This window comes from Lissotriton vulgaris, chromosome 3_2 (genome assembly GCF_964263255.1).
Source record: "Lissotriton vulgaris chromosome 3_2, aLisVul1.2, whole genome shotgun sequence".
In the NCBI taxonomy this organism is placed as follows: domain Eukaryota; kingdom Metazoa; phylum Chordata; class Amphibia; order Caudata; family Salamandridae; genus Lissotriton; species Lissotriton vulgaris.
The window spans coordinates 262504964-262518498 of NC_141690.1; the positions used below are offsets into that span (position 1 = coordinate 262504964).

The 13535-nt window shown below is 46.5% G+C and overlaps 1 protein-coding gene across 1 annotated transcript in view; it reads left to right on the forward strand.

The window, feature by feature from the left end:
- Positions 1–13535, forward strand: part of LOC147725644 (plasma kallikrein-like) — a 179631-nt gene that overhangs the window by 2562 nt on the left and 163534 nt on the right. Inside the window, exons 2-3 of the mRNA XM_086964474.1 lie at positions 2299–2405; positions 9418–9586. Of these exons, the coding sequence (XP_086820600.1) occupies positions 2299–2405; positions 9418–9586 (276 nt within the window). The remainder of the gene's footprint in view (positions 1–2298; positions 2406–9417; positions 9587–13535) is intronic.

Consider the following 13535-nt stretch of genomic DNA (forward strand, 5'->3'; position numbering starts at 1 on the left):
GCAGTTACTGGGCTGTGCATGACAGTAGTCTCACATGCGTAGCCCACACACACATGTGCACACATATCAATATATAACCAGACAAGTGCTCACCTACCCTAGCTGTGTCTCAGTGGCCTTATCATTAAAGGCGGACACTGGTGTTAAACACGGGCAGTCCAGTTACCGTCTGATTTCAGTGGCTGAGACACATGTAGTGAGACTCCTCCACAGTAGCCGGTGGTGGAACCATGTGGGTGATCAAAAAAATCCTGGCGTGTTAAATGTGCGGAACCCATTTTTCAACTAGACACAATTATATATAATAAACATAAGTAGACCTCAAATACAACGTCCATAGTTATCCTGAAAATCTGCCATGGATCTATCCCGTCTGGACCCCTGATTTGAATTCTATCAAGCATTTCATCCCAGTGAAGCCATATTATGAATCCTTGCATCACAAATTGTATATAACTCTATTGCCATGTTTGAAAGAGCTGTGTTTAATAGCTATATACACAATGACCGGGCAACCAAATGGCTGAGAGGAGCCTGGGTATATAACCTAAATACCAAGTTGTCCCCCCCCTTTACATTTTCATGAACACATTATTAAAATTCTGCTTTACAATAGACGTCCCAAAAGAACTCTATAAGAGACACACAAAAATCATCATTATATTTACCTATGTTTTGCTTAAAAAGTGCATGGGCAGCTCAGTGCGGAGATAAGTGCTCTACAAAGGAGCAATCATTTAACACACATTTTGATCAAATGGAATATGGTAATTAAGTGGCAACAAATAGTTAGGCCAGGGACATGATCCACATATGAACATTAAGTCCGAAATATTAATAGTGCCCCTTATTAGATGTTGGCTTTTGTTTTAGAAGGACAGAGTAACTATGGGCTTCATTGATGAAAACTGTTGCATCGCTGTGATAAAACACTGATCGAACAGTTTTCATTGCGCCCTCCTTGCGACATGATGGATGCGCCGCATTTAATGTACAGCACTCCATGCCGCAAGGAATGACAGATATATCAGGAATCCTGGCATATTTGTCGGCAAAAGTCATGCATTGCTGGAGTTGTGTCGCAAACATGACTCAACTCCAGCAATGCATCGGGTAGACCAGTGCCAATGGCATTGTGTCACCTTTACGCCTGCTATGAGGCAGGCGTAAGGATTTGACAGAGTGGCGTACTAGCAGTGTTGCCGTGAAATTCCATAGATTTCACTGCAACACTTCTATGACCCTTTATTACGTGGAAATGTCCACCTTGCATACATTATACCTGAGGCAGTTATAATGTGGCGCAGGGCTTTACAAGGTCACACATCTGTCTAGATGAGTCACCTTGTAAATATGGGGGAACATGGCGCATTGCTTGCGCTTCTGCTGCGTCATGAAAAGTGATGTAAAAGCAGCGCAAAAGTGTCACAAGGCCTTCATAAATAAGGCCCTATGTTTCATTCTAGCACACGTCGGCCTAAAAAAAGGAGTAGAGATGCAGCCCTAGATTTATGGTATGGGCGTTGTCCTTATGTCATCCAGGGCAACGCAAGGTCAACGCAAAAGCTTTAGTAATATTTGCAAAGCCACACAAGTCTTGGTTTGCGTGGCCTATTTGCCTTTGTACAGAAATGTAATGCAGCGGCGCATGTTTTCTGAGCTTCATGTTGCATTTCAACCTGGGAGGTGTTTCATGGGTGAAGCATGGGTGTTGCCATGACTCCACCCATGAATTGTAGGGCATTCCCAGATGAACGAGCACTTGGAAACCTAGGAATGCTACAAATTGATGCGCCTCCCAGACACAGGTGTTACGAAGAGAAGTACCTCTGCTTGTCCCCAGTATTTCCTTTTTGTATGTGTGATGTACTCTACATCATAAATAGAAAAAGGAAAATGCCCATTAGGATTGTTATTGTGCAGGAAGGTACTCCTTCTTGCACAAAAACAATCTTGCTCATACTGCAGGCACCTTTGCTGCAAGACACAAGGGTTCATGATTTGGCACTAGGCTGCACACAGTGCACCATCACAAGGAGAAGAGAACAGAAGTGTACCATATGCAATATGGTGCATTTCCGCTCGCTCCATTTAACGCAGTGCAACTCACCACCTTTTCGTGCTGCCCCACATTGCGCGAAACCGCAGTTAATCTGCCCCTCCCTGTGGGGCAAGAACAGAAAGAAGTAATACAATTCTGTGTTCAAAGATTGCCAGAGTGTGCCATTTTCTCTTTGGAGCTCACTGTCCTGGTCACACACTGATAACACTTATTTCATACTCTTTTTCTCATCACAGTACTCGGTGCGTTCTGAAGAGGAGTGGCACTGGAATCCCCACCCTGCCACTGATATCGGCTAGCTATATTTCTGGCTTCTCTTTGATGGCCTCAGGGGTTCAGAAAGGTACAGTATACATAGTTTTGTGCAAAAGAAAGTTATTGGGAACCATGTTGTTTGCATTAGCCCTTAATCAGTATGGGCCAGATGTACTTATGTTATGTTATGTTAATATAACTTGGCGGTGTCTTGGCGCTATGGAAACTACAGTAAGCCCTAAAGGTTCTTGCATTAGTTCAAGAATAGCCATGTCCTCAGACTCTTTCTAAATTAGGCTTAGGAGCTTATAGACCTGGCATGTATAGGAAGCGTATTCAATAACGTTGCCGTGCCATGGTAAATCACCCCATCTATAGGTGCGAAACCTGGTAGCCGTCGTAAGTTTGATGTCAGTGGATCGAAGCTGTCTACCCGGACAGAAAACATGTTTCTTAGGAACATCAGTCCCATACTATTCAAGGCCTTAAAGGCTAGGCATAGCGTCTTAAACCTCACACGACTTGCTACAGGAAGCCAGTGAAGTTTATGGATTTCTATCCCGACTGATTCATACTTAGGCAGATTTAGGAGGAGTCTTGCAGCTGCATTCTGCACCATTTGCAGTTTGTAATGTTGTTTTTGTATATTCAGGTACAACCCATTGCAGTAATCTAATTTTGATAATACTAATGCTGTTACCTCCATCTTCCTAGAATCTATAGGATATAAGGAAGAACCTTCCTCAGTTTCTTGAGCAGGTAAAATGTGGTTGAACCGTTGCATTTGTTTGTTGGGCTAATTTAAGTTTCTTGTCAATTAAAATCCCAAGATATTTTACTCTATTCACTGGTTTAGGCAACTCTCCCATCTCTGTAGGCCACCAGATGCAATCCGATCTTGGTTGGAGGTTGCAGAAAATCATTATTTCGGTTTTCTCCGAATTGAGTTTAAGGCAATGCATCCCAATCCAACTGTTAACTTCCTGTATACAGTTTCTAAAATGCAGTACAGGAGAGGCTTGCTCTTTATAGACCGATACGACAATCTGTGTGTCATCGGCATAGGATGTTAAGCTAAAGCCGAAATGCTGGATCAGTGGAGCCAACGTCAACATGTAGGTATTAAAATGGGATGGACTAAGCGATGAGCCCTGTGGAACCCCACATGGCAGAACATAGGGTGTTGATTTGAAGCCATTCAGAGTCACTGTTTGTGTTCTTTCGGTCAGGAAAGGTGTTAACAAGGACAGAGCTAGACCCTTTACCTCTAGCTTTCTCAGGCGGGATCACAATAGGTGGTGATTAAAGTGTTAAACGCCGCTGAGAGATCGAAAAGGATCAGAGCGGCGGCGCCACCCCTGTCCATAACTGTCTTCATTTCTTTAGTAGCTTTTATCAAGGCCATTTCTGTTCTGTGTTCTGGACGAAAACCAAATTGCGAGGAGTCAAGCAGGTCATTATGTTTAACAAATTGAGCTAGTGGTTTATTCATAACTTTCTCCACTATCTTAGCTGAAAAGGGCAGCCTAGCAATAGGTTGATTATTTCAATGGTCAGATGCATCCAGGCTTTTTTTTTTATTAATGGGTGGATCGATGCATCCTTCTATTTAACAGGAAAAATCCCTGAGGTGAACATGGTGTTAAAAATTCCTGAGAGAATAGGACTGACCTCCTTAGCTATACCTATTAATACTACAGGGGGACAAGGGTCCAAAGGAGATCCAGATTTAATTTCCGTGATAAGAGTTTCCACTTGCTCACTGGTGACCGGTGAGAAAATGTGAAACATTTTTACTGGGGCCAGTGATCAGATTATTCTCTGTAAGCTCCTGTGTAACTGTATCCTTAAAGGATTCATACATGTTATTAACTTTGTTCCTGAACGTGGTGGCTATATCATCACAGAAACTTTGATTGCTTTCTGTGGTCTTTTTAATAGGCAAGGAGCTGAGCTTCTCTACAACCCCAAACAATTCTTTAGTTGACTTCTTAGCCTTCTCGATTTGTCCAGCAAAATAAAATCCTTTTTTGTAATCAACGTGGTTTTGTATTTGTCCAGTGCAGACTTATAATGCCCTTTCTCAAGAGTATCATATTGTGTTCTCCACCGTCTTTCCAATCTATGACAATTTTGTTTTTCTTGTCGCAGTGCCCCTGTAAACCAAGGAGCAGAGGGGGATTGCCGATTCCCTGAAATATGTGTCTATTGACTAGCCGTGTCATTCTAGATTGCTGTTAAATGTCCGAGCAACTCCCTTCTTCAGTGCCTTATCCAGCATCACCTTGAGGGGAGGTCTGATTGTCCTTAACAGCAATTTAAATAGTTCAGCAGGGGACCATTTATGGGTGGCTATTTACCCCATGAAGTTTCTGTAGGACAGATGATCCTCTCCTTCTTTCTTCCGTAATGTCGTCCTGCGGGAACTTTCATTCTGTCATGTTATTTTTTGTTGATTTTTATAGTGATCAACTCACCCGTGAGGGTATCAAGGCACTAGAGCAGGGGTGTAGGCATGTTGTCCCCGAGGAGAAGAGCCAGGATTTCAGCTTCATGCAGAGCTCCAGAATTGAAGTGGAGGCTCTGATGTGGCAGGTCTTTCCATGTTTTGGGTGTGATGTAGGAGAACAAGCAACCTCATGCTCTGCTTGTGTCAATGAAGGGTGTGTGTGCGATTAAGAATGAGGCTGAGCGAAGGTGTCGTGCAAATTGGTGATGGTGTATGTGGCTGTTCACGTATGCTTGTCCATTGTTGTGTAAGTCTTTGCATGAGTTCGGGAGGAGCTTGAATTGGCTGTGCTTATGAATGGGTAGCCAGTGGAGCAACCTGAGGTGGGGTACAATGTGAGTGCGAAGTGGGAGGTCAAGTATGAGCCCTGCTTTGGCATTCTGGATAGTCTGAAGTCTATGTAGGAGTTGCTTGCAGATTCCTGCATAGAGTGTGTTATCGTAGTCAAGCCTGTGTGTAATCATTGATGGCATGTCAGAAAACCTGGTGTTCTGAAGCAGAGACTTGAAGATATTTCATAGCATGCATAGGATGTGGAAGCAGGAAGTGCTCACTGAATTAACTTGTGCCATCATTTTGAGCTTGTTGTCTAGGATGATCCCCAGATTTCTTGCATGATGGGTGGGTGTTGGTGTTCGTCCTAGCTCCAACAGCTGCCAGGTGTCCTCCTTGGGAGGCTTTCGTTCCCAAAACCAGTACTTCTCTCTTGTCAGAGTTGGGATTCAAGCAGTTGGTTGTCATCCAATGTGCTACCATGATAAAGCAGTTGGTGAAGTCGGTTCTGGCGGTGGTTGTCTTGTCCATCCGCAACAGGATGAATTGGGTGTCATCAGTGTAGGAGATAATGGTGATGCCTTGAGATAGGATGATGTTGGTGAGCGGCGTCATGCAGACGTTCAACAGGGTGTGGCTGAGGGATGATGCCCGCGGGGGCTCTGCAGATCAGTTTCTTAGTCTCTCATGTGAAGGGTGGCAGTCTTACTCTTTGGGTTCTTCCAATGAGGAAGGAATCAAACCAGTTGGGTATGGGTCCTTGGATGCCAATCCAGTGGAGTCGTCTGATGAGTGTTATGGGAGACTGAGTGGAAGGATGCATAAAGGTCAAGCATGATGAGGGCCACTGTTTCTCCTAGGTCCAGGACGGTCCGGATGTCATTGGTGGCTGAGAACAGTGCTGTTTTGGTGGTGTGGTTCATTCTGATTTCTGACTGGGTGTTGAACAGCAGGTGGTGTAGCTCGAGGTGGGCTGTTAGTTGCTTGTTGGTGGCCTTCTCAATCACTTTTAGTGGGTAGTGGAGCAGGAAGATCAGTTGCTCAATTGATTTGTGTGGGCTAATGGTCTCTTGAGGGGTGCATTGGCCTCTGCATATTTCCAGTTGTCCAGGAAAGAGGCCGACATGATGAAGGTGTTGAAGCTGCGGGTGAAGGCACTGCTGATTGGTGTTCCAAAAGTATAGATGTGGTGAAGTCAAGGATTCTTTGGGGTTTCTGAGTGGATGGCTAGCATGATTGCTGCTGTGTTATCTCTAGTGAGAGTTTTCAATTCGCCAGATGGCCATCTTGGTTGGTGATTGGGACACTAGCGATGAGGTCGCTAAGGTCAGTTTGTTGTGCGAATTTGCTGTAGATATTTATGATTTTGTTGTGGAAGAAGTTCAATAGGTCGTTGCAGAGTTCTTGGGAGAGGGTGATGTTGAAAGAGTCTGAAGGTGTGGTGAAGTCCTTAATGATCGAGAAGATCTCCTCGCAGCTGTTGTTTAGCTAATGCTCTTTTCTTAGTGTCTCTCTGTTGAAGGAAGAGGTGTGGTGCCGCGGCCAGGACGACTGACGTTGGAATCTGGGGATCACAGTTCGATCCCCGGGGCCGGCAGCAGATTAGCCCAGCACCATGTGAATCTGGGCAATAGCTTGCTTAATCATCCCGACAGCCCCCAGCGCCTAGAGACCCTAACGGGTGATGATTCGCGCTTTACAAATGTGGATTATTATTATTATTATTGCTGGTGGTAGTGCCTGAGTGCAGCCCCGTAGGTGGCTCTGTCAGTGGTTTTGTGACTGGCTTTATATTTTCTTTCTAGCTTTTTGCAGTGCTATTTTGTGCCGCAAAGTCCTTCTAGGTACCACCTGGTCTGCTTGTTAAATCTTCTTGACATGAGGGTCTCAGAGGAGGATGGTCCTCCATCGATGCCATACACTCCCTTCCTATATCCCACCACTACACTCAAGTCATGGACATAGGTATAACATTTCACATCATTATCAGTGCCGCCTTGAACCTACGTACGATATCCATCTATTCCCTGTGGATCCTGCTGACAAATCCATGCCCTATCTATTATCCACCTGCATCAAGATAGCTACTTACCAACTCCATGAAAGGTTACAATTGCATGCAAAGGCAGGACTATCCCTCTTAAACCTCCCTGCTTCACTCCATGCCCAGTTGCCAAGTTCTGCCACTTGTTCTCCAAACACATGTGGAGTGCTTCTTCTAATCATATGCACAAAATCAAATCTTTTCATCCCACATAGGCCATTCTATGAACCACACAACACTACCAGCCATGCATAGTGTAGAGTAGGCTTTTACACATTCAGATGAAGTGCTTCAGGTCCTACCAAGGGTGTGCGTTCTCTTACATCCCTTCTTAAGTGTGGCACGACCTCCCATTGCAGATCAGAGCCTCCTCCTCTCTTCTTGAATTCCCCAAGGAGCTGAACACGTGGCGTTTCAATTAACCAATCTACCTAAGGCAGGACTTGACCCACACACCTGCTCAGCACCAGGATACCCTCATGGGTGATCGTGACTATATGATTCCATCAAATACTGCCATCTCGCTGCACTTGAACTTCATTTATGGGGAAAAAAAAGGTTTTGTTATAAAATGTTCTCCTCTCTTCTCTTGGTCATCTGTCTGACTCCTACCCTGGCACACTGCATGCCCAGGGTACATGCCAGACACTTTGACCCTTGTTTATGGGATTTTGGCTTAGGGCAGTGCAGCAAGGCACCTTGCTGTGCTGCGCTGTGGTGCCCTGCACCAAAGTAAAAGGCCAGGAATGCAGTGTATTTAAGGTAAATGGTGCATTCCTGTCCTTTCTGCCTGCGCTGGTGCCTTTACAGCAGGCTAGCGCCAACGTAGGTGCCCTTGAACTTTGGTGTACTGGTGCCTGTTTTGTTGGCAGGATTGTTTTTGTGCAGAAAGGGGCACCTTCCTGAACAAAAACAATCCTAGGAGGCTTTTTTCTCATTCTACATGTGCTGCAGCACACATGGAAAGAGGAAACAATGAGGAGATATAAAGATATTTCTCCGTGTTACGCCTCTCCTCAGGAGGTGGATGGATTTGGCGCTTCCCCGGGTTTACATCACTTTGTACATCTGGGGCAGCAGCAAATTCCATGGGTGTTGCGTGGGAAAACCGACCGCAACGCCCATGGAACACCTCCCAGGCGTAGAGTAAGGCGATGCAGCGATTTGCCTTGCATCACATTCACTCCTGATTTATGAGACCACTTAAAGCCACGCAGGGTGGTTTTGTGTGGCTTCATAAACTGAAATGAGATTTACGTGGTGTAAAAGTGGAGCAGGGCTCTCATAAATAAGCCCCTTGGTTCAGACAATCAAAAGGGTCTAGCTAGTCAGAGCTGTTCTGCCTTTAATCTCTATGCTCTGTTCCTATGGTTTAAAGAGATTGTAAGCTGCTCCTCACTGCTGAAAGCTGTTTGCTCCGCTTCCATTGTATTTCTAGTTAGGGGCCAGTGCTCTCCACCCTGCTCCTTGCCAGAGAAGTGGAGCTACACCGGGGAATTGTCTGGGATGGTCAAGGAAACCTGTTCTGGAAGAACTTCTCCATCAACTTGTTTGCTCGATTTTTTTCTAAATAAATCGTATTGATTCTGGTGAATGCCAGTCATGTTGGAAAAATCAGGGTTTGCCTATTGGGGAGTGACCCCCTCTACTTATCACTTCTATTGAAACCCTAGTACCTCTACTCATACCCTAGTACTCCTATCACTTCCTAAAAGCGAGTGACTGTACCGCCAAGTACCTCCACCCTATTTCTGCTATAGCCACATATACCCCAGGGCCTGTGCTCATGATTTCTTTTACCATTGACGTCTACCACTTCCTATACCCTACTACAGCTAACTCCCATCTATACCCTATTATGCTACTAGTTTTACCTATACCCTTATAGCTCTCAACCTCAGCCCTCTTAATTACTCCTGCCACTTGGTCTTGGAGGCTGTTGCTTTGTCTAATGTTTTATGTTATTTTCTCAAATCTTTTGAGGAAAGGGATTTTCCTTATTTTAGCAATTTATAAAATGGCGTCTCTCCAGTCTGTGGTCCTCAGGTTGCTGTCCTCCATTTAGTTTTTTCTCCAGAATGAGGATTGGCCAGTGTGTGTGGTATTGCTGCCCTGATAACTCTGACTACTGCCTCACATAGTCTACTCTTGTCACAACAAACCGCTCCTTGTCCCATCAAACTGCACGCCCGAGCCTTCCAGACAAAGTGGCCGTGTCTAAAGAGTGAACTTCTTTGTATAATGCTAACTCTCGATTCTTTTATTTCTATTCAGGTCCCAAAGGCTGTTCTGATCTCATCCTCCCTGGTGTGAATTTTCCTGGCGTTGATATTGAAATGGTCCTCGCCGTTGATGCCACGTCCTGCCAGCTCCTCTGCACTTACCATCCTCGCTGTCGGTTCTTCACGTTTTATCCCAGGGAGAGGGCCTCCGCCGGCATGAGGTACGGGAGCCCTTTCACCAAACCCATCGCCTGGTGCAATCTTTTAAAGGAGGTATCAACCATGTCCCCATAGCACAGGCTGAGGTCATTGATGCAGCCTAGCTGATGCTTTCTTCAAGGTCATCTGTGGTCCTCAATCTTACACATATGCCAGTCACTTCTATCCAAGGAAAGGTAGGTTTCAGAGACCCAGGTGAGTGCACCAGGGGTTGGGCGGAGAGGGAACGACATCACGGTGCCGATGGAGAGTCGGCTCGGGTGGCTCAGTGGACTAATGCTTCTGCTGTAGGGGCTTGCGTTCGACCTCATGATCACAGGTTCAAATACCGGCGAGTCCACTCAGCGTTCATCCTTCTGAGGTCGATAAAATGTGTACCATTGAATTGGGTAACAATAAGCATCTTATACCCTTCTGAGTGAACGTGCGCTTTACAAATACATGTTGTGTTATGCTACCCTTTCCATCCAACTCTAAGTCAGGCCCAGAATGTACAGTATGGCTTAATTTGGAAAGAGAAGTGATATGTGACCAGAAATGTTGTTAGGAGGCCAACACCCTCTTCAGCCTCTGCCACTACAGGTACATGATGTCATTCCATAGCAACCTGCAGACATTGGTCCTGGAGCAGTATTGTAGTCATGGCTGACTGTAGAACATACCCTTGTGTGTTTACAGAACAATAGTGCAGCAATAAAGCACACAATTTCATGGTGCATTGTGAAACAAAGGGTGAGCCTGCAGTTACTCTCAGTGTTAGCTCTGTACTTCTATATCACAGACCCCCATCACCACCCCCAAACTTTAAGAGCATTCTAGTACTTCTGGCCACCTCCCCATATGCTGAAATGTAAACAGAAGAGGCCAGGCCTGAGGATCTACACTAAACTGTGTCCCACACCTGTGCACCACGACGAGAAAACAAGGCATTCCCGCCCATATAAACACATACAATACGTAAAACCGTCCTTGTGTGCCTCTGTTGTTGACTCATTCACCATCCATCAGGGCCCATCAGATTTTATCCCAGCAATGTCCATGCTTCTTTACCCCTTCCTGCTTATGACGAGCTCAGCTCGTCATGAGGCACAGTGGAGCATGCGGCTAATTCCCCCCCTGTACGGGCGTTCTATTGAAGTGGGCGGAGTTGTGACGAGCCCAGCTCGTCATGAGCACAGCTCCACTGTGCAGCATGACGAGCTGGGCTCGTGAAGAGCATCGCGGCGCAGCGAGCGCCCCCTCCTCCCCTCACCGTGGGGGAATTAGCCCCTCGTGGAAGGAGTTAAAAAACATCCAATGTTTGGTTTGGAGTCCATTCGATGTGCCTAATTCTGACATAAGGTGCCCCTTGTTGGCATACCATACAATATTTACTTTTAGGCTTTGGTTACCTGGATTGCTGCTCTAGGGACAAATATAAACTCTCCCTTTACTCGACACTGGTGAAGCAGCTGCGCTTTACAAATCCTGATTGATTTATTGATTCACCCATCAGCTCCCTCCAATCAGCTTCACTTAGAATAGCCCCCCTCTCTTCATATCATTACAGGCACTGTCTCCTACCCTGGATTTTCATATGGTAGCCTAATGCATTCTGGATGTTGTACACTTGTTTTGCTTCCATTTGCCAAATTCACTACCACACTTCAAAACAATGGTTTGTAGGTAATAAGTTCAGTTCAGTGATTACAATTATATATATAATACTTGTTAGAAATGGGATTTCTGGTTGGCTAAGGCTGGCGCCAAAACCAAGCAGAAACCACTACTCTAGTCAAGGCAAGGGAATTACCCCTTGAGAATAACCCCTGCTCACTTTTTAGCTTGCGTGGCACGAGCAGTCAAGGCTAAACTTCAGGGCGCTATGTCAGTTGAGCATTTATGACCACATACAGTAAATAATACTGCTCCCCCACAAATGGACACCAGGCGTAGAAGTTGCATCAAAAATACGTAACTTTACATAAAACTACTTAGTGGTTGCAGAGTTATAACAAGACCATGTAGTGTTGAGGCCACAAGATGTTTTAAAAGGCAAGTGTTCTTTCAAGTTCTTAAGTATAGTGCAAGTTCTTTAAGGACAAGTCCTAAGTTAAAGGTTCTAAGGCTTCCACATTGTTCCAATAAACCGTAAAGACAGTTCCAATACACTCAGGGCAATACTTCAGGGCTCCGGTGCAAGGTTTGTTAAGGTGGTGCGCTTCGTTCGGGGCGGGAAGAACAGGCCTGGCTGATGCCCCGTGCCTCACTTTCACTGATGGGGTACGAGTCGTACCACTCCTGTGCAACTCATACTCAAGAACAAACCGAAGGCTCCTACCAGGGTACGCGCCTCGCGCACGCGGCGTATAGCGATTGCAGACAGAAACGTACCGGAACAGATGAAGGCGTACAGTGTTAACAGGGAAATCAGAACATTGCGGACCCCGAGTCCGTGGCGACAAGCTTGTGAAGTATTGTATCTTGAAGTGCGCTGCTCTCTGGGCACGACGTACACTCCTTCTTTGCACGGGACGAGTGGTACGCTGTCAGTGCACTTCGTGGCACAAGTGTATCTTCGGATCTTTCAATCAGCGGCCAGCTTCCAGCAGGCAGGCGCGGCCCAGGGCCTCCAGTACGGACCTTACTGGGGGTCACTTCAGGAGGGCGCGCTGCCTGTATCATAACTTGGAGGGCAAAGCGGGTGGGCGGGTACGTTTAGGCGTACGGGCGGCTGTCCGGGGCGTAGATCGCGCTCCAAAGTAGAATTCCGGTGGGAGGGGCGAGGGAGCACCCGACACGCTCCAGTAGCAGGCAGGGTGGCAGGGGAGCAGGCGATGGGTAGAGAGCGACTCGGACAGAGCGGGGCTCTCAGCGGGCAAGGGCGGCCAGGCTCCTGGGCGTCACGGCCCTAGGAGGGGGCGAGGGTGCACAGGGCTCAGCTCCGGCGGGAAGGAGCACACGCCTCAATTGAAAGACGAGCGAAGACACAATGAACTCACTGGTCCTGGGGTTCAGTTCAGGGGGCAAGCTCAGTCAAGCCCTTGGAGATAGTTTTCAGCACAGTAAAGCAAAGTCCTCTTTGTCTTCTCCTCTCCTTCCTCAGCAAGGCAAACTGCAGGCCAGTCCTTCAGCTTCTTCTTGGTCCTTCTAGTTGGGCAGAGGTTCTTTGTGAGAAAACAGGATCTAGTTTCTTGGGAGCAGGGCTCCTACTTTTATACAGCATTTCTTTTGTCTTGGCAGGCTAGGGGCCTTTGCATAAGTCATTTTAGCTCTGGAGTACTTTGTTTTGGCAACTCTGGTCTCTCATTTCTGTGAGCAGGGCAGGCACATCAGACGCTCCGCAGGAGGTGGAGCCAGTATTGTGATGGCAAGTACAGTCAGGAGCACTCTGTTGACAGTCTTCCCACTTCCGGGACCAGGTGCAGGGCCGAGTCATCAGTCGCTCCCCAGGGGGCGGAGCCAGCATTGTGGTGACAGAGAACAGAGCTATTCAGAGTCAAGGGGCACTCCTCCCGCCCATCCTGGTGTAACCCCTCTATTCACCACCTGTCATTCCTAGCCCTGTCACTCACAGAACCCAGACAGCAGATACACATAAGAGCAGAGGCGGGCTGAAATGGTTAGGCAAGCAAATGCTAACTTTCTAAAAGTAGCATTTGCAAACACAGGATATTAAAATAAACTTTACTAAAAGAAGTATTTCATTATTCTGAGTCCAGGCATACTAAACTTGACTTTCCACCATGCTCTCTGAGTCTGTGGGGATTATATAATGTAATAATTCCAGAGCCCATTCCGGCCTATGGAGAGCAGGTAGCCTTACAATAGTGAAAAACGAAAATGGCTGTAATTCACTATTAAGACATGCCACACACACCAGGGCTTGTCCTACCTTATGCTTACAATGCACCCTGCCCTAGGGCCTACCATAGGGGTGACTCATATGAAGTAAAGGGAGGGTTCAGAGGC